Source organism: Talpa occidentalis, unplaced genomic scaffold (genome assembly GCF_014898055.3).
Source record: "Talpa occidentalis isolate TD23 unplaced genomic scaffold, MPIMG_talOcc4v2.1 talOcc4.3, whole genome shotgun sequence".
NCBI lineage: Eukaryota > Metazoa > Chordata > Mammalia > Eulipotyphla > Talpidae > Talpa > Talpa occidentalis.
In genome coordinates, this window is record NW_023603184.1 from 128,200,194 (window position 1) to 128,226,692 (window position 26,499).

General features: G+C 41.0%; 1 protein-coding gene across 1 annotated transcript in view; it reads right to left on the bottom strand.

Moving 5' to 3' along the window:
- DYTN (dystrotelin) overlaps nt 1–26,499 on the bottom strand; it is a 48,376-nt gene that overhangs the window by 16,424 nt on the left and 5,453 nt on the right. Inside the window, exons 4-11 of the mRNA XM_037523922.2 lie at nt 23,034–23,108; nt 20,030–20,231; nt 17,182–17,267; nt 16,570–16,670; nt 11,687–11,758; nt 11,274–11,437; nt 5,027–5,138; nt 1,909–2,063 (exon numbers count right to left, since the gene is read on the bottom strand). Coding sequence (XP_037379819.1) covers nt 1,909–2,063; nt 5,027–5,138; nt 11,274–11,437; nt 11,687–11,758; nt 16,570–16,670; nt 17,182–17,267; nt 20,030–20,231; nt 23,034–23,108 — 967 coding nt within the window. The remainder of the gene's footprint in view (nt 1–1,908; nt 2,064–5,026; nt 5,139–11,273; nt 11,438–11,686; nt 11,759–16,569; nt 16,671–17,181; nt 17,268–20,029; nt 20,232–23,033; nt 23,109–26,499) is intronic.

Here is a 26,499-nt window from a genome sequence, read left to right on the forward strand (position 1 = left end):
AGGCTCCAAGGACGAGATGACATCTGAGAGAGACTTACTGTGTGTCTTTAGGAACTGAGGCATCAGGCCATGGAGGGAGGTGGTGGTCTGGGGTATACAGACTGTAAAGGTTTGGGTCTTAAGAGGGGAATTTCTGGCTTAGTCAGATAGGTGGAGGGGGCATCAGGAGTGATGCACAGAATGTGGGGGAAATGAGACTTGAGGGGCTACCCAGGTGACTCAGGTGTGCAGGACTTCTCTAAGTCATTTTGCAATTTAGCTTTTAGTTTTAAGACAATAGGAAAATAATAGGGGGATTTAAGGCAAGGGAGTTTGGGGGAGATGGGCAAGTGAGGAATACTGTCATATCTGTGTTTTTTAAAAGATCAGTATGTCAGGCTTCCCCTGGTGGCGCAGTGGTTGAGCGCTGGGTTGCCCGCAGCCTCTGCAGTACCAGTTCGATCCCTGGCCACCAGTGAGGGTATCACAAAAAAAAACAAAACAAAACAAAAAACAGATCAGTATGTCTTCAGTGGCCAGAAGAAATGCAAATAAGCATATGGATCTTCACATTGCAACTGTGAGAATGTAGGAATTTAGACAAGATGTCAAGCACTCAATACATTCAGATGACTGAAATATTTTATTGTTATGCTGCTAGGAAAAGGTGAAATAACTGACTTGAAGAAAACAAATGTATCTTTGTTTTTATTTTTAAATTTAAACTATATTAAGTGATACACATCAAGATGATATCCAAATTCTCTAACTTAAAGGTTATGTTGATAAAAATCTGCTAGGGAAATGTGAAATGGGAATAATGAATGGCATATGAATGTAAAGTCAATATGCACTCTTCCCACTAGAGACCTATAAAACTCGATTCAATTACAACAAATTGTGAAGTCACAAATTGACCATAGAAATAAAATCTGGGATGGAGATGAAAATATGCTGGTGGATATCTGAGAAAATATTAAAGAATTTCAAAAAATGTAATGTAATGTCAGTTCAATTTAAACTCATTTCCTATTATATTCCCAGACGGGAAAATGGGAGTAAATGAATAATTCTATTTTTTTCCCCCCGAAGTGTGATGAACACAATCCCAAGGAAACAATACCTTTTTACTTTATCTTCTGAAATTTTATATTATGAAAAACTATTTATTAGAAAAATAAGGTCACAAGCACTTTTTAAAGTCATCTATAAGGTAGTGATCAGTTATGATGAGTGACGTCATATACCAGTAGGGGAGAGCACAATTTAGCATTCAGAATTTTGAAGAATAACAAGGTCCACAACTTTTGATCCAGTGGCTTTGAGTGCATTTATCTTAATAAAATGTTGAAAATATAGGAATGCACATATGTAGGAATATTGACTTCAGAATTTGTAGGGTGAGAGGCAAAATTAGAAAATAACCAAATGTTCATTGATAAGGGATTGCTTGTGACTTGTGGCATTTGCTTATAAGGAAGAGAGTGAGGTCATTAAACATTAAATCTTGGAAACTAATGACATGGTATATGTCCTTCTTTGCACATAGGTGGAAAGAAGAAAAATAATTCCTGCATATCTATGAGTGATGGAACAGTGAGTTTCTTTTCCTTTTTAAAAAAAGAACAAATGTAAGCAAATAGACCAAAGTTATTCAAACACTCTATAACATTAAAAAACTTGTGTCTTCCCCATGCCTTTAGTAGGAATAGCTTTAAATTACTGGATGCGTCAATTATTTAAAGATATTTTTGCCTCCAGTTCTACTTCAAAATGAAGGTTGTTTCTAGAGGGGAAAGCAGCTAACCCCTCCCCTCCTGCACCCTCAGCCTCTTCAGGCGCTTCAGCCTAGTGTAAGCTGCTGCCCCTGCCCGGGCCCACTGCTATCCCAGTGCTATTCCCTGCGGGACACCACTCATGGGCACTCACCCAGCAGGTGTGGGGTTAATAACCACGCCCTTTGGATTCACTGGGTCTGGCAGCCGAAAGTTTCTTCTTGCAGCTTCTCTCCTCCTATAGCGTCCTTGGAGCAGGTTGTTTCTGAGGGTCCTGAGGAGCTGTTTCGTGTGCTCCTTTGCTGACATCTGCTGGAACGGAGCATTAAAAAGGGTCAGATCAGTGTAAGCACATTGATCTTGGAGGACTGGCCCCCAAGAAAGTCTTTGGGATTACTTCACTTACTTTAATGTCCTTAGAGAAATCATCTAATAACCTTACTACTTACTTTTCACTCTCTATACACATGCACCTGTCATAATTTCCACATCAGTCCCCCCCAACTCCTGCAGTAGCTCCTCTTCTGTAGAACAGTCTAGTGATGTGAAATTCTGAAGCTGGAAAGGCGGGGATGAAAGAGAACTAAGTGTGTGCAAAACACAGTGTGTGGATTCCTGTAAGAATGGGATGACCACCAGTGGGTTTCTGGAAAAAACAACCCTAGCATACATGTAACTCAAAATAACATTTCAGAGACCCACAGGCCACTGGAGGTCCACCCATCAAGCTCCCATGAAGTAAATCTGCCCTAAGGAATAAAGGAGGAATGAGACCTTGTATTAAGTTTTTCAGCACTTAAGACTCTAAAGTGCAATAACATAGTGACCACATGGTGCCAGTGTAACACCAGTCCACCCTATTTCTCGCCAGGATTTAAAAAATCAGGAAGAGCATAAGCCAATACACCTGAGGATGTGGGTTAATAAAGTTTAGTCAAGTAATGCTCCTGGGAAATTATTTGGCAAGGCCTAGGCACTTGATCTTTATGGGCCATTCATGAGGGGAAACTGTCCTGGGTAAGGTTAATTAATCAACATCCTTCCCTATTGTTATCTGGGAGTGATGCCTGCGCCGAGAGACTGATTCATAGTCCTCGATGATGAAAAGGAGTTCTTTCTGGGAAAATTAAGATGTTTTTGATTAAAATTTACTTTCCTATTTTTATTTCTTCTTACAAAGAACTGAATTCTCTTGTTGAGTATTATTTTCTTAAAAATTTTGGAAATAAGCCAGACTGAGAAAGCTAAACATCCTATGATTTCAATCAGGGGTCGAATATAGAGGAAACAAACTAATGAACTAAATAAAACAAATTTTTGGACTATAAGGCCAGTTAGCGGTTACCAGAAGGGAAGGGGAAAGGTGGGTGGGAAATTGGGATAAAGGGGACTATGGTATGATGGTGGATAGAATCAGATGTTTGGCAGTGAAGTTAATGTAGTATGTATGTTATGCGGCAGGGAGAGGGGCACCCCAGAACCCCCAAACCTGCCCATGCTAAATAGGTTCTGCCATCTGTTGCATCAAGACAAAAACATATAAAACTTTTAATGGAAATGAACTTTAATACAATTAGTGTGCAATGCAGAAAAGGGAAGAATAAAGTTTCCAAATCAAACACCTGAAGTTGCTGCCCACCCCCTCATGGGTAAATGCCCAGCCGAACAGGCGTGACCCAAAGCAGGGCCACTGAGGCCTGAAAGCCTGCTACAAGTCTAAGGCACCTCCTGTTGGGGACCAATACATAGCAAAAGGGCAGAAGGGGCCCAGAATGTCTGGAAGGAAAAGAGCAAAATCAGAATCAAAGCTGCCATTGTTAACCTCATCATGGCTCTCTCACCCACATCTGTGTCAACCAGTCCAGGACCAAGAAGCAAGTGCAGCTGCTCCACATGTCTCTCTGCTCCATGTGCATCCTCCAGGCTTCCTCATTGTTCTCCATCCTGCTTCCTTCCTTTCCCAGTCTCTTCTCCAGCTTCTCCTCCTCCCTGCTCAGCTCCACCCTCCCTTGGGTGGGGCAGGGAACCTGGAACCTCCCCTTTCCCTGGGGACCACCCGGTTACAGATATTCGTTACTTCTCAGGGATAATTGCCTGGATCTTATATAATGTTACTATACAATGTTACATCAATAAAAATAAAAATTTTTTTTTTTGAAAAGCATCTGTGAACTCTTGGTTTTACACTCTTCCAATCTAAAGTGAGAGAGTAATCTTACTCTTTCATTTTTCCTAAAGAAAAAAATGCTTGAAGTTGAGGATTCAGGCAAAGATATGTTAAGAATAGAAATTTCTATCAAACATACTCATCACTAGATGTTTGGTTTCATTGTTTTTCCAAACCAGAACCTTTTCTTTTTAACCTGTACCAACTTCCAAAGCCTCCCCTCTTCATCTTCACAGATATTTTCCAGCACACAATACAGGACTGATGGCTTCAGATTGGACTCTTTTTCTTGCCCCCAAAAGGTTTTTATAAAATCCTATGATGTGAAGAAAGCATATTTATATGTGTAACAGGGTGGTCCCCAGAAAAGGGGAGGTTCCCTGTCCCACCCAAGAGAGGGTGGAGCTGAGCAGGGAAGAGAAGAAGAGGAGACTGGGGAAGGAAGGAAGCAGGACGGAGAGAAAGAAAAAGGCCTGGAGAGGCACATGGAGCAAAGACATGTGAAGAAGCTGTACTTGCTTCCTGGCCTTGAACTGGTTGAAACAGATGTGGGTGAGAGACCTGAGGGGAGGTTAACAATGGCAGCTTTTATCTTGATTTTGCTCTTTTCCTTTCAGACTTGCCTGGCTATTTCTGACCCTTTCTATGGGTCCCCGCCAGGAGATGCTTTAGACTTGCAAGGTTTTAGGCCCCAGAGGCCCTGCTTTGGGCCAAGCCTATTTGGCTGGACATTTACCCACGAGGGGGTGGGTAACTTTGGATGCTTGATTTGCAAACTTTATTCTCTGTCTTTTCTGTATTGCACACTAATTATATTAATGTTCCTTTCCATTAAAAGTCTTATGCACTAGAGTATGTTTTGTCTTGATGCAGCAGGTGGCAGAACCTATTTAGAGTGGGCAGGTTTGGGGATTCTGGGGTGCCCCTCTCCCTGTCCTGTAACATATGAAGAAATAGTTGTCAAGGTTACCACTTCCTTGTCTTAAATGTTGTAATGCAGGGAAGGAGCAGATGCTCTAGTTTTACCAGAGGGAAAGTTTTTAAACTGCTGTAGTTTGTACTGATCTGATTCATGTGTCATCTGGTGCTTCGCCGTAAGTCGTACCTGGACATGGTGCTCAATCACTGGATGAGACTCCCGGTGGGACTCGCTGTGAAGACCAGTTAAGAAACAGATCTGGCAGATGTCAAAGTTGAGGCACTTCAGACAGCGGTATCTGCCAATTGGAGTGGAGAAACACCCTGTCAGTGGTGAGCAGGCAGGGCCAAGTGTTGGTACAGTGAGTCCCCTTTGGAGTTCTTTAAGGTCAAGTATTGTTATTCTTCTCCTTTTACAGGTGAAGAAAGTGAACTTAAGAGAATAAGCAACTTGCAAAAAGTTACACAGCTCTTTATTAAGTACTAGAGGTAGTTTTAAACTCAGGGAAAAACTCTGAAGGAACAGTCTGTTATTTTAACTATTACCCTAGACCACCAAGGAAGGAGGCTTGGTTTTGAATTCACACACACTAATGTGTATCTTCCCCCAGTACTCAGATATTCCTTTTCTTGTTCTGTTCTTCCTTGCCCTTCTTCTTCTTCTTCTTCTTCTTCTTTTTTTAAACTAGAAGCTCCTTGTCCTTGCTCTGCTTAAATTTTTGTAGACAAAACGTAGAAAGCCAGGCAAGACTGGCTGAGACAAAGATGGAGGTGGAAGAAGATGAGGGTTAAGCCACAACCTGTAGACCATAGTAAAAAAGCACGCTTACCAGCACCGTGACAGAGCTATCTGGTCAGGACCAACCTTGGAAGAAAAAGTGTTGTGAATGAGTGAATGAATGCTGTTCCTGCTGTTCCTTCTCCCCTGCCTATTTCTCTGAATCTTGCTGATGCCGACTCTTTAAATTCGATTCTTTAACGTGGCCCCTTCCCCTTCCTCAGTTCAGGGATAAGGCCTTCAGAGAATGAACTCCTTTATCCAACTCCAACAGATAAAAGCCTTTGTTGCTTGAATTCATGTATGGGAATGATGGAGAATAAGAATAGAAAAACTGGAAAGGAGGTGCCACAAGACCAGAAACCTGGCCCACACAATGCCAAGAGCTGGAGGTGGGGATAGAAGGGATTAGCATAGCCATTGACACAGCTATAGGAATTAAGACCTCTAGGCACCAATGCCTAAATCATGAAGCAGAGACCCAAGCAGGTATCAGACTGCTGTAGGGGGTGTCTGGAGCTCAGACCTGAAGGTGAAGATATATAGATGGAGACCATTATAGAAATCTGGCCCCTTTCAAATTCTTTAAAAAAAAAAAAAAGATTTACTTATTTATACATAAAGAACTGGGGTACAGGCCAGAGATGCAGGGGGTGAGAGGATTCACCAGACACAGAGTGGGGAACAGAACAGGCAGACTGATGAAATACACCACTGAGGGGAGCAGCGGGCGAGACAGGAGAGGTCTGCTGCACCATGTGGGTTTCTCTCTGGCAGGCTGGGGATCAAACTCATGCTATAAAGGGTGCGGATTGCTTCATAGCGCAGTGCTTATCCCCTTGCGCCACCAGGGAGGACCCCTTTCAAATTCTATATAGTGTATTCAAAGTCAACAACAAACAAACCACTGTGAAGGAGTGAGCCCCTCCCAAAGAGAAGGCTTTATCAGTACAATCTCTGCACTGACCAGGAGCAGCAGTCCTTCTGCCCACCTGTACCTATGCAGGTGCTCCCTTACACCAACTCTCCCTCTGCAGGGCAGCAGCCTTCCTGCCTGCCTGTGACCTGTACCATGCCAGGTACAGGTCCTCACTGACCTTCCTCAGCAGAGGCTGCGCTCCTCAAGGCCGCCCGCCTGCAACCATGCAGGCCTCTCAGCAAACCTGTCCCTTTCAGGGCAGCTCTTCCTGCCCACTGTGTCTATGCAAGTGTCCTTTATTCTTCTCTCCCTTTTATAATAAACCTGCCCTTTTGCTGTATAATTAACAGCTCTGTGTCGTGGACAAACTCACCTGAAAACTCACTGATGCTGGTGAAAGGGAAGCTCTGGACCCGCTCTCCAAACCCAACAACAAAAACATCAGTTCCAGGTAAGTCTGGGTGTTGAATGGGTAAAAGCACTTCATTGGTTGATAACACTTGCACTCACCACTGTTCAACTAACCTTAGTGGAATAAAGTTAAATGACCATGTGGTTTCTTCATGAAGAAAACGACACTAGTCAGCCATGCTCGCTTGGCCTTGGGAAGTTTTCACAATGCTTTGGAAATTATTGAATATGTGTAACCAGAACAACGTTCACTTTTACATGAAATGTGTAGAATAACAAAGTATTTTTGATGAACCACCTGTACTGGCTACTTTTTCCAGCATTACCCTAGGGTTAGACTTGACTTTTTTTGGTAAAGATTTATTTATTTATTTATGCAAGCACTGGGTACAGTCAGAAGCACGGGAGGGTGAGAGAATTCACTGAGCCAGAGCGGGGAGCAGAGCAGGCAGAAGGATCGAAGTACACTGCTGAGGGGAGCAGTGGGTGGCAGGAGAGGTCTGCACGCCATGTGGGACCCTCCTCCGGTGGTCCGGGAGCAGCCAGGGATCGAACCGGCGTTGCAGAAGCTGCAGGCAGCTTTGCAACCCAGCGCTCAACCGCTGCGCCACCGGGGAGGCCTCAGAATTGACTTTTTTGGACACTATGCTGAATTAGTTCTTTGAATTAATTTCTCTATGTTCCAAAACTACTTACGGGTAGTAGTTTGAAAAATGGGGTAGTGTGATCATCTGTTGTTGATGCCTTTACCAAAGAGGATCAAGTGTTTTTCCCCCCCAATCTCTTGTCAGCCTTACATGGCTGTTAGCACAGAGTGACATGCACTGCTGAATTTAACACTCAGCATAGGAAGGCTTCTGCTCTTTGTACTTTCTCTCACTTTTGAAGTTCAAGCCTCTGTCCTCTTCCTGCTACCTCCTGACCAGCGGGTACATCTGCTTTATGCTGGCTCTATTAATCTCACTAAAACTAAAAGACCTGAGGCTATTGCTGGAGTTTTCTGAGAGCCAAAACCACAAATTAAGGCTAGGATTGTAATACATTCAAGCAATTTCCAAGACTGAAGGCCATGGCTAAAAGAAGCCTAAGATATCAATTACCCTAGCCTTCCTCATTTTACTTATAAAGAAACTGAATTCCAGTGAGGTTAAAGGCATTTCCCCAGGTCACCAGCTATCTGCACATAAGAGGTATGAATTTTGCCTGGGGCATTGAGGAGGAAGGGCAGTTGGCATGGAGGCATTTCTGAGAGGAAGCTTAGTCTCATTCTCAATAGAGAGGAATATAACCTAAAACTTAAAGTGTAACAATTCACGCCCTCTACTTTCCCAGTTTTTTTTTTAAATAAAAGTTTTATTTATTTATGCATACAAGAACTGGGGTACAGGCCAGAGGTGTGGGGAATGAGAGGATTCACCAGAGACAGAGCGGGGAACAGAACAGGCAGATTGAAATACACTGCTGAGGGGAGCAGTGGGTGAGTCAGGAGAGGTCTGCTGCGACATGTGGGTTGCTCCTTGGCCGGCCTGGGATTGACTGGTGCTGTAGTGGCTGGCAGTAGCTTGATAGCACTGTCTTTAACCATTGGGCCACCCCCTGCTTTCCCAGTTTTTCAAAGTGACCTGAGAAAGTCATTCAAACTCTGTTTTGGCTTTTTATAAAACAGGAATAACACGGCTTTGTCCATACATAATAATTTTGAAAAAAATACTTCAGCATAGCAGTTGTGTTTTAAATAATTGCAAAGTGGATCTTATAGCTGGCCCAGTGCAGGATGCATTGTAAAGTGTCCAATACTTGTTTGGTGGTTAAATTGTAACAGGGTGGTCCCCAGGAAAGGGGGAGGTTCCCTGCCCCTCCCAAGGGAGGGTGGAGCTGAGCAGGAAGAGGAGAAGCTGCAGAAGAGACTGAGGGAGGAAGGAAGCAGGATGGAGCCAGGAGACTTGGAGGAGGCACATGGAGCCTAGAGACACGTGAAGAAACTGCGCTTGTCTTTTGGTCGTGGACGGGGTGACACAGATGTGGGTGAGACCCGTGGGGAGGTGACAATGGCAGCTTTTATCTTGATGTTGATTTTGCTCTTTTCCTTCCAGGTTTGTCCGGTTGTTTGTGACCCTTTTCTGTGGGTCCCCACTGGAAGATGCTTTAGACTTGTGGCAGGCTTTGGGGCCTTGTTCTGGGCCAATCCCATATGGATGGACTTTTACCCACGAGGGGACGGGTAACTTTGGGTGCTTCATTTTGAAACTAGACTCTTTGCCTTACCTGTATTGTTTCCTAGTTTTATTAAAGTTCCTTCCCATTAAAGTCTTATATGTTTTGTGCTGATGCGGCGGATGGCAGAACCCATTTAGAATAGGCAGGTTTGCGGGGTTTGGGCTGCCCCTCTCCCTGTCCTATAACAAAATGATTATAATATGTGAACGACATGGTAAATAATATTCACGTTCCTCCACTATGCAATATGAAAATGTGTTTTCTTTTTCCATTGAAGTATGGAGATTTCTTTGGTTCGACATGCTCGGTGTCCAACAGTCTTATCCATTCGTATGTTTTATTGCTTAAAGTTCTGTTCTAGTAAAAGAGTTTTTCATGAAAAAGTTTTTTTCATGAAAAATTTGGCTGTGTCCTCAGAATTCTCTGCACATCGGAACTATTTTCTTAGCAAAATTAAAAATGGATTTCTAGATTGTTGTGGACCCATCAGAACTATTTCATATCTGTGCGGGCAAATTTAAGGTGTGGGTTAGTCAAGATCAAAATACAGGCAGGAAAGAAGAGAAATTAAGTAGGAGCCAAGGGCTCAGTCGAGGCCTTTTTCCTCCTGGCCCTGCTGAGCACCCTGCCTTTGACTTGTTAGCTGCCTGTATATCCCAGCACCCACCACCAAATCTCCCCATATCTTCACTTATTTTATTTTTTTAAGATTTATTTATTCATGCATACAAGAACTGGGCCAAGAACTGGGCCAGAGGGTGAGAGGATTCACCAGAGACAAAGCGGGGAACAGGCAGACTGATGAAATACACTGCTGAGGGGAGCAGCAGGAGAGGCAGGACAGACCTGCTGCGCCATGTGGGTATCTCCCCAGCAGGGGGAGATGGAACCTGCACTACCGAGGCAATGGACAGCTTCACAGCTCTGTGCTCAACCACCTGCGCCAACAGGAGAGGCCCTCTTCACTTGTTTTATTGATGGGAGGCAGCAACATCCTTTTTTTAAAATGGGATTTTGACAGTCACCCTGAAAGCTGTGCAAAGTCCTGAATCTTCCTACCTTCAAACCTAGTTTTCATATCTATCTTTTTTTTTTTTTTTTTTTTTTTTTGGTGGAGAGACATCTGACCGGAGCGTCTCCTATAAAACTGGATCATTACTTTTGGGTCCGAACAGTGTTGCCGACACTAGGGGGCAGCATCGCATCGTCGTTGCTAAGTAGAACCGCTATTCAATCTGCCACCTGCTGCCACTTGTTAACCACGTGAACCTAAGCATGCTCAGGTTCTCTGAAAATTAGGGGTAATAATATCACCTTCTGGGGCGATTTTAACAAGTCTTAAGTGAAATAATTTAGATGACTCACTCTGTCTACTCTTGTTTAATTCTTAATACATGTAAACTATTATTTTTCTCACTCTCATCATTATGGATGACTTCAAAGTGTTTTGAATGTCTTTTGTAACAAAAGGCAAACTGTAGGGTAAGGTAAAAAGTATCAGGCTTTTCTGCCCTCCGCCATTAGGATAGACGAGGGAACCCTGCGGTCCTGAATGCATGCCTGATGGCGGGCACCTGAAATGGGTACACCTGGGTTGAGAGACTGAGTTTATAAGAGCAGAAACTGTGAGAGAGAAGCAGAGAAGCCGAGAGCAGAGAAGCAGAGAGAACACTGGAGAGCCCAGGAAGAGTGAAGACTTGCTGGGGGCTGGGAGGCCTGCCAACCTCCTGGCCCCCCCAGCACCCATACCTGCCATGTACTGGGTAAATCCCAATAAAAGCCTGCAAAAGCCACTGAGGGCTCCAGGACTCCTCCTTTACCCGGTCTGCTGGATCAGAAAACCTGCTCTGTGGTCTTCCTGCCCCTACACAAACTTTCTCATCTTTAGAGGAATGAAAATGTCTACTGGTTAGACTATATAGCAGTGGAAGAACTTAATATTCCATTAATTATTGAAAATCAAATACTATTTATTATCAGCCAAGATCCCTCATGCAGAAAATTATTTACCAAAAAAAAAAAAAATCACTTGAGTTCCAGATGTGTGCAAAAAACTACAAAAGAAATCTGGAGAGAAACAGCTCCAGAAATACCAACAAGTCACTGTACCTCGGTCCAGTGATCGGGAATATCCTACAGATTCTACACCGAACAGGGTGAGTGGCCATTTCAGTGGCTGATAATTGGTAGCAGGTCGGGAGCCACAGAAGGATGGGAGGCTCAGTCTGTAACCAAGATAAGAATTTTTCTTCTTTGATTGCTGGGCTCAACACCTGTAAAACAATGACACCCTTAGAAGTGCTTCTTGACATGACTTTCGTCTCTAGTTTAGATCAAGATGCATTTTCTTTTCTGACTCTGTTTCTTGGCAGTTCTGCCAAAGAAGTTTTATCACATGTAAAAGTGAGTCTACCTCCTCAATTAGGTTGTTTGCAAAGCTATGTGGAGTAATAGGTCTGTAATCTAAATCAGTCAGCAACTGTGCCTACCCCCATCTCTCAGGGACATTTACAGGCACTCACCCCTTGGAAACAGCTGCGAATAGCGCTTTCCACAGAACACAAAGCCCGACTCTCCCCTACCACAGTTGGGATCTGCAAGAGTCGAGACATCAGCTGTTAGGAAAATAGAGAATTATGTGGCCACAGGAGTCAGCATATCTGAGTGATGGTGATTTACACTTGGGGGGTCGTGAGTTTTTGGGGTCTGAGTGTGGATGAACTCTCAGTGCATGAATACAAGCAAAGGAAAGAAATGTGTGGGCTTTGCAGGTTGGTTGAGTGGGGACAATAGACGAACAAGTGTGAAGAAGTAGGTGGGAATGGGTGAGAAGAAAGTGTGGTAATTGGGTCAACACAGGAACAGCTATCATTGTTCACTTTTGATGATCCATTCAAATGATTTTCACCTTTCTTTGCTTTTATTTTCCTATGAGTTATATGTAACAATGATATGGTGGTAAACTTTAGAATATTTTTAGGAAAAACCTCTCAAACAGGTCATGTAATCTTATTTTAACAAATGCCAATTTCTGAGGCAGGGCAGTAATTATCTTTGTTTAAAGTAAAGTAAGCAGTGATTGAGATTTGATATTTTGTTAAGGTAAAAAGAAAAAGGGATATGGAAAGAACTGAATTGCCCGTTGATGTTGAAAAGATTTAGAAAATATGGCATAGGTATACAGTGGTATACTACTCAGTTATAAAAAATGAAGTCTTGCCACTAGTGACAGTATGGATGGACTGTGAAGGGATTATGCTAAGTGAAGAAAACCAGAAAGAGAAAGACAAACACTGTATGATTTAATCATGTGGGAGAGGGGAAACTAAGCAAAAGAACAAACAAAACAAAAACAACAGATTGGAAGTTACTAGAAGGGAAGAAGGTTGGGAGTAGAGGGAGACTAAGTCAGATAAGGGGGTCAACTGTGCGGTGATCGTGATGCAGCGAATACTCATCTCAAATTATGACTCTATACACCTGAAACTTAGGTAATGTGTTTTAAACCAATGTTACCCCAGTAAACATTTATTTTTAAAGACGCGAGTTAGTTGAGCTCTCATTCCAAAGCTCTTGTTCTGCTGAGGATGTTGACAAAGTCTTGTCACTGCCTAACCTTACATCTAGTCTAATGACTCAATCTGCACGTCACTTGTGATTTCCAATCACAGTCACCATATGGAGTTTAACTAAAGGATTAGGAATCCTTTGTGACTGTCAAGATGGCCAGGGATCTGGCTCTGACATTATCTTTCTGCACAGATCCATGTACCTGTCACCTCCATTAACGCCCATTTGGTGGTGGGTCCCAGCTCACGTCAGATGTGGTGTAAGCATGGGCCTTCAGCGGGCACTGCCTGCAAGCGCAGAAGTAATTTCAAAGCTCCCCCCTGCTGAGTCCATCAACTCGAATAAACATTCTTCTAATCAGGAAAGTGGCACTTAGAACCACTTTGCTGACAATTAGCCAGGCAGAAGTCAACAAACATTTGCGTAATAGTGGATGGCATGTGCTTTAAATGGATAATAACCCCGTTACCAGCTGAATGTAAGTAACTATTTCCTACATTGTTTGGCCCTTGTCTGAAAAAAACAACTCATTACCCATACTCTGGCCTGAGTGTTGGTACACTAACTGGACTACTTACTTAGATGGTCTCCTTGAGCCCTTGGAAAGGGGTTTAACCTTATTTGCAAAATAAGGGATGTGGATCAGATGGGACAGACTTGCCAGCTCTGCTTCTGACACCAGTGAAGAGAAAATTCACTCTGTGGTGGGTTTTAACCTACATTTTTAGCTTTAAGTGTGTGCATAAAGATTTTGTAGATTAATTTGACTAATTTCTTGCAGGTGTTCTGTGGAAGCAGGCCGTGACTAGATGGCATGCTGGTACAGGCAGAGCACCACTTGAAATTATCACTCTCCATGATAATTAGGATTTGGGGAGGAGGAGTTTGAATTACATAGTGGGGCTTAGAGTTTTCTATGGGAATCCATCACTGAGTTCTTAATGGAAGGTAATGGGATGGTAATTTGTTATGCAAATCTATACCTTCCTAACAGCTTCCTAGGAACATGCTAATGGGGCGGAGTGGGTGGACAGAGGAGAGAGAGGCAGCACTGTGGGAGCTGCCACTTCAGCCACCCATTAGCCTTAGTTATGCCTGGCACAAAGGCAGGGCTTTAGGGCCTGTTGGATGGGGTGCCGGCTTGGAGCCAGATGTAGCAGTCAGGCAGAGAGTACAAGCAATTCTATGGAAGGAAAATGCCCTTCAGTCCATCTCCTTCCTTCCATCCGTCTTCTGAATACACTGTCCTACAAGTCTGATTGCATAAGTGAGTGGACAGCTTTTCCCACTCTCCCCAGATCTCCACTGAGCCCTGCGACGCAGGGACTGTGGGGAAGCACCTTTGTTACGGTAGCACCTGTGTTAACGGAGAGTAAGCCGAACACTTGGTAATAGGACCTGTGTGTTCTCGCAACCACCTAACTGGGCCTGGTGCTTTCAACTTATAAAACAATTTAAAATTGTCACTCCACCTACAAAATATAAACATCTAAGTATTGTTTGGAATTTCCAGAATAAATTAAATGTTAATTATTGTGACTATATGAACATAAAATATCAAGACCAAATCAAAGCAAAACTCCCTGTTGTAGAGTTCTGATAATTTTCCCCCTAACTCCATCCTCCCTTCTCTGAAGGATGCAGGAATGTGGCACCCTACACTATGCCCCTTTAGTATTGGAATAATTTGAGGTAAAGGCCACTGAGAACCAGCAGGTGCAGGAAAGGCTCTAAAAATGGCATAGGTTTTCCTTTTGTAAAGGAAATTTGCATTTGTCAAAGGTGTCTGCTTTCTATCAGGAAGAGGAGGCACTTAAATTCTGCATAACAAATCTTACCGCAGGGCCTCTGTTCACCATTTTTTTTTCTGGTCACCTATTATAACTTGCCTCCCCCTAGAAGCCCCTGGTCTCTCTTTTCTTTTGGTGGATGAGCTTGAACCTAGCCATCCCTTTGCGTCACTCATCTCAGGTGCTTCTCCTGTGTTGGGGCCATGTACACGTTAATAAACTCTTGTTTGTCTTTCCCTTGTTAACCTGTCTTGCCAGTCCAATTTACAGGGTCCCAGGCCAAGAATATAAGATGGGCAGAGGGAAAAAAATTGTTTTTCCTTCCTTATAGTCTAGATCCAGAAGAAAAATGACAGAAACTGCTATGACTTTACAGTGCAGGAAACCTAGTTTGGGGATTTTACAGAGTCTGGAAGATAGGAACATCCTCAACTTAGGGGTAGAGATACAGTGTGACAGCAGCCACTCACAGCGCAATCTGGAGCCTGCTGGATCCACACCCAAGTTCCTCCTTGGTTCCATCATTTTAAGTCATTTTAACATATAACAAAACATTTACTTAAAGAAGGTTAAATTCCCTTGCCTAGTAAGGGTAATAATGTAAAATTTGCACATTCTGAAAGTGCAGTAAATGATGGAAATCTTAGCTATTCAGCATCTCATTTCATCTATGCTTTCATTAAGCTTTTGTTGAAGGTCTAGTGTCAAGTACTTTTCATGCTCCTGGAGACGTATACATGAATGAGATAGAGCACCTGCCCTTCAGAAGCTGTCTGGGGAAGAAGGCATGTACCTAGGTAATCATTGCAGTGAAATCTGACAGGTGTTATGACAAAGTTATGCACAAGGAGTTAAAGAAACTTTTAGTGAGGAAGTTATTGATATTTTGGAGGATCGTGACAGTAGACAGTGTCAAGTGAGCAGTAGGCAGTGGCGTTGCAGACAGACGGTGTAGAGTTGGAGAACTTGGTGAGTGTCAGGCATGATCAGGATATTGGTAAGCAAGAACAAAAAAGGTGGAGGGAGTATAAGGAAAACAGAATAAGCAGAAGAAATCACTAGAGATCTTAACAAAGGATATCATCATAACTGATCTGTCTTTAGACTATTTTACAACTCCATGGAGATTGAAATTAATGTGTAGAAGACTGACCAAAATATAAATAATTATAATTTAAATTTATAGACATACGAATAAGTTCTGTCCTAGAGAGGGACAACTCTCCTCTTCCCCCTAAAGTCAGTCTTACATACACCTGCAAATTCATTTTAATATTTCTAATCTATCAGTTTGTTCTTTGGTTACTTCGTTCAACTAGTTGTAACAACTTACTGGTGCCCTCTTTTTTTTTAAAAAAAAAATATTTATTTATGCATACAAGAGCTGGGTATAGGACAGAGGCCTGGAGGAGGAGGGTGAGAGGATTTACCAGAGACAGAGTGGGGAGCAGAATAGGCTGGTCTACTGAAATACACTGCCGAGGGGAGCAGCAGGTGAGACAGGAGAGATTTGCTGGGCCATGTGGGTTAGCTCCCTGGTTAGGGATGGAAATCATGCAGCAGTGGCTGCCGATAACTTCATAGTGCTGAGACTTAACCCCTTGCTCCACCAAGGAGTACTGGTGCCCCCTTTTAGTTATAAATAAATGTTGTATATGTGCTGCCGAAGTGATCACCAAATAAATATTTGGGCACATATTCATTTTATGTCTGAGGTTTTATATGGCATTACTTTCTTTTGAAAGGGTGGGGTCAAATCATGAAACCTTTACTTATGATGCTAAGGAGTGTAGGCTTCATTGTATAGGCATAAATGACCAATGAAGGATTTTAAACAGGTGGGAGACATTTGCATTTTGCAAAAGTCACTGGACTGCTGTGTGGAGGAAGAGTTGGAGAGAGAAGAGATTTGGGTTGATGAAACCAGTGAGGGAGCAGTGCAATGAACCAGACCTCCACTCAGATAATAGTAGGGGCTCTAGAGGAGAGGGGGTACCCAGATAACTAGCTAATAAGTTTAGGATTCTTGAGTATTGGGCATTTACCTGTTGTAGATCTGTTAGGAGATTTCTCAAAGCCTTTCGGGTCATGCGGGCCCCGGAATCATAACCTCCCCTGTTATTTTCTGCATAGAGCTGAAAAAGAACTAGACATAGGAATCTTTCAATGGAATTCATGCAATATCTCCTTGAAGAGTATGTGCCTTGAATTCTAAACGGTTTACTTGTGGATATGAAGGGAAAAGAGGTGAAAATTACATTTATGGTTAGTGACTTGATAATTTGAAGGCTTCACTTGACCACTCATAAAAGCCCACTCACATTTCCATCTCTTGATAACTCAGCACATGGATGACGAGAACATGAGGTTGATAAAGGGTGTTAAGAGCCAAGCCCCAGTCTTTAGTGAAATAATAACTATGGGTATCTGAATTATTTCTGCACAAATATAGATCAAGGACAACCAAGTTATAAGTAATTAGAAGGTATGGGTCACTTCCTTGAAAAGTCCCAAGTCATGCTAAGCATGTGCTGAAAAACAGGGCCTAGGTTCTGGGGGGATATCGGGGAGCAGGATGGAGCAAGGGGGTGAAGAAGATGATGTGCAGGAGATGTGGAAGCCACTACATTTCAGACACTTGAAACTCCAAACATTACCTCTGTACTTAGCGAGAGGGCTGTCGCTTGCGAGGGCCATCAGGGCTGCGGCGGCAGGCACCCGCTTGAGAAAACCCGTTCCTGTGCTGTGTGGCAACCAAATGGAGACAAGCATGGGATAGGCAGGGTTATTCTTGGGGATGCTCTTTATAAAAACCATCAGTCATAATGCATGTTTCTGACATGGTGTTACAAGTTCTTGCTTTCCCAGGTCTGTTTTCCTATATCCAGAATTTAACAGAACTAGGAATTGAATAAAAACACTTGATCATTCATTCCATTGTTCATTCATTCACCTGTTAGGAATATTTATCAGATGTTAGGGACTGAGCCAGGCCCTGAGATTATAGGGGTCACTGTGTCTTCAGAGGCCGTAGACTCACTTCCCTGTGACTCAGATGCCTGAAAATCAAACAACAGAGACAAAGACCAAAAAGCAGGCTAAAGGAGCCAATGTTTATATAAAAAAATCCCCAGCTCATAAGTGCTCACTCAGAGCCTATCCTTTGCCCACTCACTGGCTGTGTTTTCTTCAAACCTACAAACCAATGTGCCCAAACAGGAGGATTATCAGAGGCAGGTGCTGATGTTATGTCAGTCACAACAAAAAGAGTATAACAAGTTATTTAAGGAGGCTAAAATCATGGAAAAATAACTCAAGAAATGTTTATTTATCATTGTGCAATGAAAGTAAATAAATAACAAGCTGAAAATGAAAATACTGTAAGGAGTTGCCAGATGGTTAAGCTGTGGTTGCCCTCTGGGGGCAGACTTTTGGGGTGATACTTCTTTTTCTTTACTCTTTGCATTTTCCAAAGGTTTTCTATTCATGGTGACTTTTTTCCTGGTTGACACTCAATTTTATTAAAACTTAACTTATTACTTACACAATGTCTAGTTCAAGGATGAAATGAAAATGTCTGAAGCAAAACAGGAAAAGCATTATTTCTCAAAGCAATGTGATTTTTTTTCAGTGCTGACTAGTCCTTGAAGCTTTACTCTACAAGTGGGATGGGAAATGTGTCCACATTCCTCTGGACTCTTTTGATGCAGAAAAGGGAGATCTAGCAGAATCTGCCCTTCCAGATTATGCCCTTCCCTGTTCAAATGTTGGTCATCCCCAGTGCAAAGGACAATTTCTGAATTGTACCAACAAGCTGCTTTGAGACATCCATGCAGATGGCAAGCTGGCAGGTAAACTAGAACTTCAGGTCTGAGCAGTGGATTTGAAGTTGTGGATTTGGGTTGTGACCAGGACACCTGCAATGCTCATGGGCTCCATTACCATGTAAACAAGAATTAAAACACCTAAAATAAAAAGGACTTGAGTTGTTCCTAAGTCATTAAAATAGAGCATACATTAGGTTATAAGAAGAACCCACATGGGCCTCCCCTGGCAGTGCAGCATTTGAGCGCTGGGTTACGAGGCTGCCCGCAGTCTCTGCAGTGCCAGTTTGATCCCTGGCCACTGGCGAGGGTCCCACAAAAAAAAAAAAAAAAAAAAAAAGAAGGACCCACAGCCTAAAAATGCTACTACTTCACACCATTGATTTTAGGGATAATGGGATTTCTGCTTTTTTAACTTAGGGGGAAAAGTCAGCTTCTAAACATTTCCCTTTCACATTGTACAGGATAGTTGTACAGGTCTTGCAAATAAACAGGAGGGGGAGACAAAATATATTCTGAGAAAAGGTAACATAAATAAAACATTTTAGTCAAACCACCAAAAATGAAGCCATTTGTTCATTATGACTTTTTTTAAAAAAATCCACTGGAAAGAATAAGGCCTAGTGGGTCAAGAGCACATAAGGTAAACCACTGAAGTGGGGTAGAGGAATGGTAGACACCACAGCTCAGTGAAAAACACTAGCACACGCATACACACATACCACCAGTGACTCTAGAACACACAACCAAGCCTCTGAAGTGGTCTAAACTTGTATATAGTGCAATGAACTAAAGCTTATGTGCCCTCAATATATATATATATATATATATATATATATATATACATATTTATATAAATATATATAAATAAAAAGATATATTTATAAATATAAATATATATTTATATAAATATTATATATATATTTAGAAATCCTTATACCCAGCATACGGGAATTTGGAGATGGGTCTTTGGAAGGTGATCAGAATGGAGTCATAAACTGGATTGGTGCCTTATGCATAGGACACCCCAGAGAGCTTCCTCAGCCTTTCTGTCATGTGAGGACACAGCAAGAAGAGGATCCTTCAGGGACCCTGAAGCCAAACCTCACCAGACACCAAATCCATACTTTGCCCTTGGACTCCCCCTTGAAATTTCAGCCTTCAGAAGTGTGAGAAATAATGTTGTTTAAGCCCCAGCCCATGATATTTTTGTCACAGTAGCCCAAATGGACTGAGACAATAGCTCAGTTATCCATCACATGTTTTTCAACCTTGCTCCACCTAAGGAACAAAACAAAACAAAAACTTTAAGTTGGCTGTAAAGAAATGAGCAAAGGAATAAGCTTCTAGGGACTCAAGAAAGGTGTAATTTTTTCATTTGTAAATGTGTATGATCGCCTGAACAAAAGGTGTGCATAGTTCTCTAGAGTGAAAACAAACTTGTATGAATGAAAAGTACTGTGGATTTTTCACTCTGCTGCTTTCTGTCAATCATTTATATAATGTAGTTGTTGAGTATGTACTTCTTCCTTCCCTTCTTAAAAGAGTAATGCATTTGTGGAAAACAAAAAAGCCTTCTTACATATCAGATCTTAAGTAAATATTAGACAACACCAAAAGTCAATGGCCAGCAGTAACAAAACACTGCCTTGGAAGTCACGGCATCACCTGACACCCTCACCTGTCATACATGGCTGTGAGAAGACTCAGGGTGAGTTCCGACGCTCTGGGATGCACCTGTCCTGGCTTCTCCACCCCAGCTTGCATGAAAAGTTCCTCGAGCACCTGTAAAAGCTGCTGTGCTGAGAGGCAGCCCGCTTTTGCTTCCCAGAGACTTTGATCGAGCAGGAAGCGTTGGATGAGAGAACTGTCAATCAAGTCCACTGTGGGGAACAGATGAAGATGGAGTCTTATTTTACATGGGGACAAAGGACTTCCAATCAAGCAAATGTCATCTAGTGCTTAATGAAGTCTGTCATTTGATGGCACAACTTTCTTCCAAGAGAATGAGACATGGACACTATTTGGACACATATCTCATGTGTAACTCAGGCATTACTATTCTGAGTGGTTTTGACTTTGAAAAAGCATTATCTGTTAGTAAAGCACATTTGAAACTTTATTCCCACTATAATTCTAGATTGTTGCTTTATGAAATGAAGTGGAAAGGGAAAGAAGTGAGACACTTGAAAAATAGCCTTCCAATGAAACTAGGTCACAGTGAGACAAAGTTGGAGGAAACATTTTTATACTCTGTAAGTGGATTGAGCAAATTTACCTTTCATGTTCAAATATAGTTTTTCCTCTCTGCAGGAAAACAGTTTGTCTGTTAAAATGCAATGGCCTTGGTTAAACACCCCGGTAATCTTTATAAAAGAGAAGTTACTGAATCATCGGACTTCAGACTCCACCCTCGCCTCAATAACAATTCTTTTTCAATCTTATTTCCATCAGTAGTATGACTAGGTAAAACACTTAATAAAACTAAAGTTGTTTACAAAAAATAATGGTTTATTTCTTATATATTTATGTTTACTACCTCTTAAAAATTTTACAAGGCAATGAATATAAGGGAGAATGAAATAGAACTAAAGCTATGGTTTCTTGCAGACAGAAGATGGCAGACAAAATTAATAAACACCCACTTGTTCCATCTGAAAGACGAGGATGTCAGTGGCACGGAGCTGCTGGCATGTAAAAGGCTTCAGCCAGTGAAATGATAAAACCCTGCACTTTTCTCCACTTCGTAAATCAACCTCACAGATAAGAAATCTAGCAAGTATAATAAAAATTTTTATTTGTTCTCTGATACTGCTTTTCAGGGCAAATTCTAAAGAAGTGAGCAGTAGGTTTTGGGATATGACTTTAATAAAAACCTGGCTGCAGGTGGTGGAAGCTGAAAACTCTTTTATCGTTAATCAATCGCAAAACCTATCACCTCAGCCTGGCAAGCTGTACACGGGACGTTCTTGTCTTCTGCTGAGAGTTCTGTATTACAGCAAAACAGATAATAGTGGTGTCCATTAATCTCACCACAAGATTTATGCAGTGATGCGCTCCAGCTCCTGCGGCCCAGAGCTCATGTTATGTTTTAACTCAGTGTTTGAAAGGGTTTTTTGGGTTTGTTTTCAAATTTTTGTTTGGACATCTATTCCAGGTAGAACTTTGCAACTCCTGATTTTGCATATTGCTGCAGTTTCCCACAAGGGTTATTTATATTCACATTTCTGATGTCAGGCATAATAAAAAGTTCAAAAAGATATTTCCTTAAATTTGGATATACCCAGGCATTGATGATGAAGGCTTATATGGATATTGGCTGTTAACTTTCTTTCATGGAAGAAATTCTCCAGGAAAATAGCATAACTGGGGGTAAATTTCAGTGGGAATATTCTGCCTTTTGTTGAAATTTGAAATAATAAATAACAAATATAAATGAGTTTGTTTATATCAGTTATTAAAAATGAAAACTTTGTTTTATAGCCAAGAAGCTCATCTTTAAAAAAGGAGACTTAAATAAATAAATAAATAAATAAATAGACTTACTGAGAAGCAGAGTAAGGAAAACAGAAAAAGGAGTTCTCTTAAGTATTCCTAAATCTCCTTTTCCCACCTTGCTAACCCTTTCCTGCCCTATTTCACCCCCATGCACATTTTTTTTCCTTAAAGATTTATTTATTTATTTATACAAGCACTGGGTACAGTCAGAAGCGCGGGAGGGTGAGAGAATTCACCAGAGCCAGAGCAGGGAACAGAGCAGGCAGACTTGACGAAATACACTGCTGAGGGGAACAGCGGGCGGCAGGAGAGGTCTGCATGCCCCCATGCACACTTTCTAAAGCACAATTTGAAAGCCAATGGTCATTGACCGATTTGACAGATGATAAAATTTAAAAAAAAAAAATCAGCTTTCATGAGAAATGTCATATATAACATTTCCTTTAGGTCTGCTATGACAAATGTCATAAATCACTTCACATGAAGTAACTTTGTAAAAATGCAATGAACAACTTATGAGAGATCAATAACTTTAGATATGCCAAATACCTGTTGTGGTTTACAACTAGGACCGATTAATTTAAGTTTGTAGAATTTGTATAGGAGAAGCCTTTTTACTGTATTTTAGCTTATTTTGCCTAGGTAACAGTCTGGGAAAAGAAAACCATAGACCTCAATCAGATATAATTTTAATACAAAAGAGCATTTCTTAGGGAATTCTTGAGATAGTTTTAAAATTTATGGCCCATGGGTTATTCATTTGAACCTACTATTTTGCATGTTTACATAGCGATAAGAGGCGTAACTTGATAATGTAAAGTTTATGTGATAGAAAGAATACATTTTAAACTTCGATTGTAAGTACAGATGGTAAACTATTTTTTATAATTTTATTTTGTGTCTATATTGATGCCCTAAGAAGGAAACCACAATTTTTTTTTTCAGAAACCGAGTAAGTAGGAAAAGACATTAAAATTCTCATCCACAACCATTTTTTATTGTCAGACAGGGATCCTACATGTGGATACTCCCCACACCCCTTTCTCAGTTACATGGGGAAAGCACACAGGTCCAGTCTTCTGGGGTCTGGCATAAGGGAGTTTTTATCTTCTCTATGAATTTTACATCAGTTTTATATCAATGTTGTGGTTAGATTATTTCAAGAGTTCCAAGAGAGCAGTACTTACATTGGCATAGAGATTGCACTGATCGTAATTTGAAGGCTGTTCTATAAATGGAATTCTCAATACTATTAAGAGCATCTGTAAAGAAAACATGAAATATGGATAAAGGGCCAACTCATTAGATAAAACCTACATCCTAGAAAGGAATCCTAGAGATTATGTAGCTCAACTTTATGTTGCAGGGAGGAAATCAAGGTTCAATGCTCTTTTTTCTACCTGGCAACTGAAAGTATCTTAGAGCTCCAGGGGACCCCAGAGAGCACCCTCTAAATCCACCAAACTAAGGAATCCTCCAATGAGGAGAACGTCCCCATGAAGCTGTCCACTTTATTTGTATAAAAAGGAAAGGACTTTATAAAACAATAGGAAAAAAACTATACATGGAATACAAACTCTATTTTGTGAATATATCTAGTCATATGTACACATAAGTATTTTACCTTTATATGAAAATGACTCAAAAACTAATTCCTCATTTCACAAACATTTATTGAGTTCTTAATATATGACCCTCACATGAGTCCAGATCCTTGATCTAGAGCAATTAATGAATAAAAATCCTCACCCCTTAGGAGCCTCCCTGGTGGCACAAGGGGTTAAATCTCAGCACTATGAAGCTGTTGGCAGCCACTGAAGCATGAAATTGATCCCTGGCCAGGTAGCTACCCATGTGGCACAGCAGACCTCTCCTGTCTCACCCACTGCTCCCCTCAGCAGTGAATTTCAATAGATCCACCCATTCTGCTCCCCACTCTGTCTCTGGTGAATCCTCTCACATACACACACACACCTCTGACCTACACCCCAGTTCTTGTATGCATTAATAAATAAACATAAATCTTTAAAAAATAAATTTGTTTCATTGATAGTCAATTTGATTTTCATTTAAGTTGAGACATATAGCTAGCTCATAACATAGTTTTTTGATGCCTAAGACTGAAATAATGAGTCTTCATATGTAGAAAAAGCAATACCAAGAGAACATCATTGACCACTGAGCTGATACTGTATTATATAGACTTAAAATTCTTGAAAATGAGATTAGTAGATATCTTTTGAGTTTCTACTATGTGCAAATCTTGCTTCTAGAGAAAGTTATAGCTAAGTCATTATTAAAAAGCTGTAGATATTTATTAATTAATTCATTAATTTGCCATATATATACAATATCCGAGATTGGAATGTCCAGACACTATGTTAGGTACTAAGAACATTAAGATAAATCAGGAGTTCTCAGTGTCAAGGGAGAGATAAGATCCATAGTTCAATGTTTTATAATAAGGCTAAACATAGAGGAATGCAGACACAAGGAGGTAACATGAAAGCTGTCTCTTTAGAAGTGGGGAAATTTTCAGGGGATTAAATTGGAATAAAGTTCTGAGGGAATGGTGTTACAGATCTAGGGAAGACATGTGCAAAGGCACAAGGGCATGAGGGTCAAGAAGTTCAATATGGCTAGAAGGTGTAAGAGAATTAGGGGAGAAAGGACAAGGGATTGGTTGCTGTGAGTTCATTAAGGATTTGCATTCTCTTGCAAGCATCAAGGATCAATACACACTTTATAAAGCTCACTCCAATGGGCTGAGGGTGAGAATAAATGCAAGAATTTATTTCAGTGGCTCAGGTCCAGATAAGGTTGATAATGATTCAGCTAAAAGGAAACTTAATGAACTTAAAAAAAAAATAGATAACTTACAGAATGCTCTGTCCTACAATACAATAAAACTAGGAAAAAATCAGTAAAAAGATAAACACATTTGTCATTATGAAAATGTTTTAAAATTCATCTAAATGTCATGTGGTCAAAGAAGAAAACCAAGTGGAAATAAACCTTGTTTGGGGGCTGAAAATGAGGGGGAAATTACTGAAAAACGGTTACTTAAGTTAACTTATTGCACTGCAAAACTAGGTTAGCAGTATAATTGAGATTCAAAAATCAAGAACTGGCTTTTTGTGGAAAAAACAAATGAAACAAAAACTTGATAAGTCTAAGAGAAGAAGAAACACAATAAAATAAGACATTAGAAATGAGAAAGGTATTACTTCATTTTAAAACAGGAAAACATGTACATTTCTATGCCAGCAAATTTGGAAACAGGTAAACTAGAAAATGGAAATGATCAAAATATACCAAAAAAGTTTGAAAGACTAAAAACTGCAGAGGACTCTTCAAAAAGGAAAAACAGGTATCAAAGATATACAACTACCTGTAGAATTAGTTTTGCAGGTGAATTTCTTTACATCTTCAAGAAACAGGCATATCCCTATCATTCAAGTATTTCCAAAATTTGAAAAATGAGAATACTTCCAAATCTATTTTAGGAAGCTAATATAGCTCAATTCCAAAATTTGATAATGCTGTATTGAAAGTGTTATTCTTACTGACAGAAAAACAGCTAAATTATGAGCTAAGACTTTGAGGAAAAATGGAATAATTGGCCAAGGAAAAACCTTCTTGTTCTTCCCCTCAGGCTTCCCTCTTGCTCTAGTCTTTACTGAGCAGGCCTTAAAAACACAAAACAAAGAACTATTCAGTCGATATCATTGATTCAAACACGTGGCAGAATAATTTATGGCAATATTAATGTCTTTCTTGTTCATGCAACAGTGGGAGAATTTGAAAAACGAAAACGCTATTTCCATGTCCATTTTTGTGTGTATTCCAAGGTCTCTTTTTACTGCTTTGGGAGATATAACCCCTTCTTGTTTTTGAGGAGTCACCTTGAAGTCAAGTCCCAATCAGGCCTTTTTATGAAAGGTCCATCAAAAAATTAATGCTCCTCACCCCCCGGCAATGGGAAAATTGCAATCAATGCTACTTGAATTTCATGGACAAAGAGCAGGGAGAGGTTGTTTTTCAAAGCAAAACAGATATACTGGCTGACCAGAGGAAAGGTGAGTGGGTTGCTGGTGGGACAGAGGAATGGGTTCCCTCCTAGAGGTGATTTGATATACTAGTTCCCACCTGAATGGCACATCTTCCAAGAGGAAGATTTCAACATCTTCCTCTCTGACCCATGCAGTATCTCTTGCCTTTGAAAACCAGTCTTGAATTCAGTATTATTTTAGCCATTGTTTTTTTGCCCTGAAGTAGGAGAGAGGATAATGTCTAGACAAGAAGTTGGGAGAGGCTCTACTAGGGTTGAGGTTTGGGGGTCATGTGCAGAACTGCCTTTACTGGAGGCTGCTTGAGTGGAGAGAATGGCTGTGCAGTGTAACCAGAGAGATGAGCTACCAGGCTTGGCAACGATTTCTATATCTTGCCTTGACATGCAGTCCCAATTCCTCAAGGAGACCCCAAAGCCAAAGACAGAGAGCACAGCAACAGTGACCATTGTGAGACTTCAGATCAGATGTTCAGGATCAAAACCTTAGAAGTTTCTGTCTCCAAAGGATGCCTCTTTCCCAAACTTAAGTCAGTCTAAATTTTATACATATACAGTAACTTAGAACCTTAGATTCAGGCTAA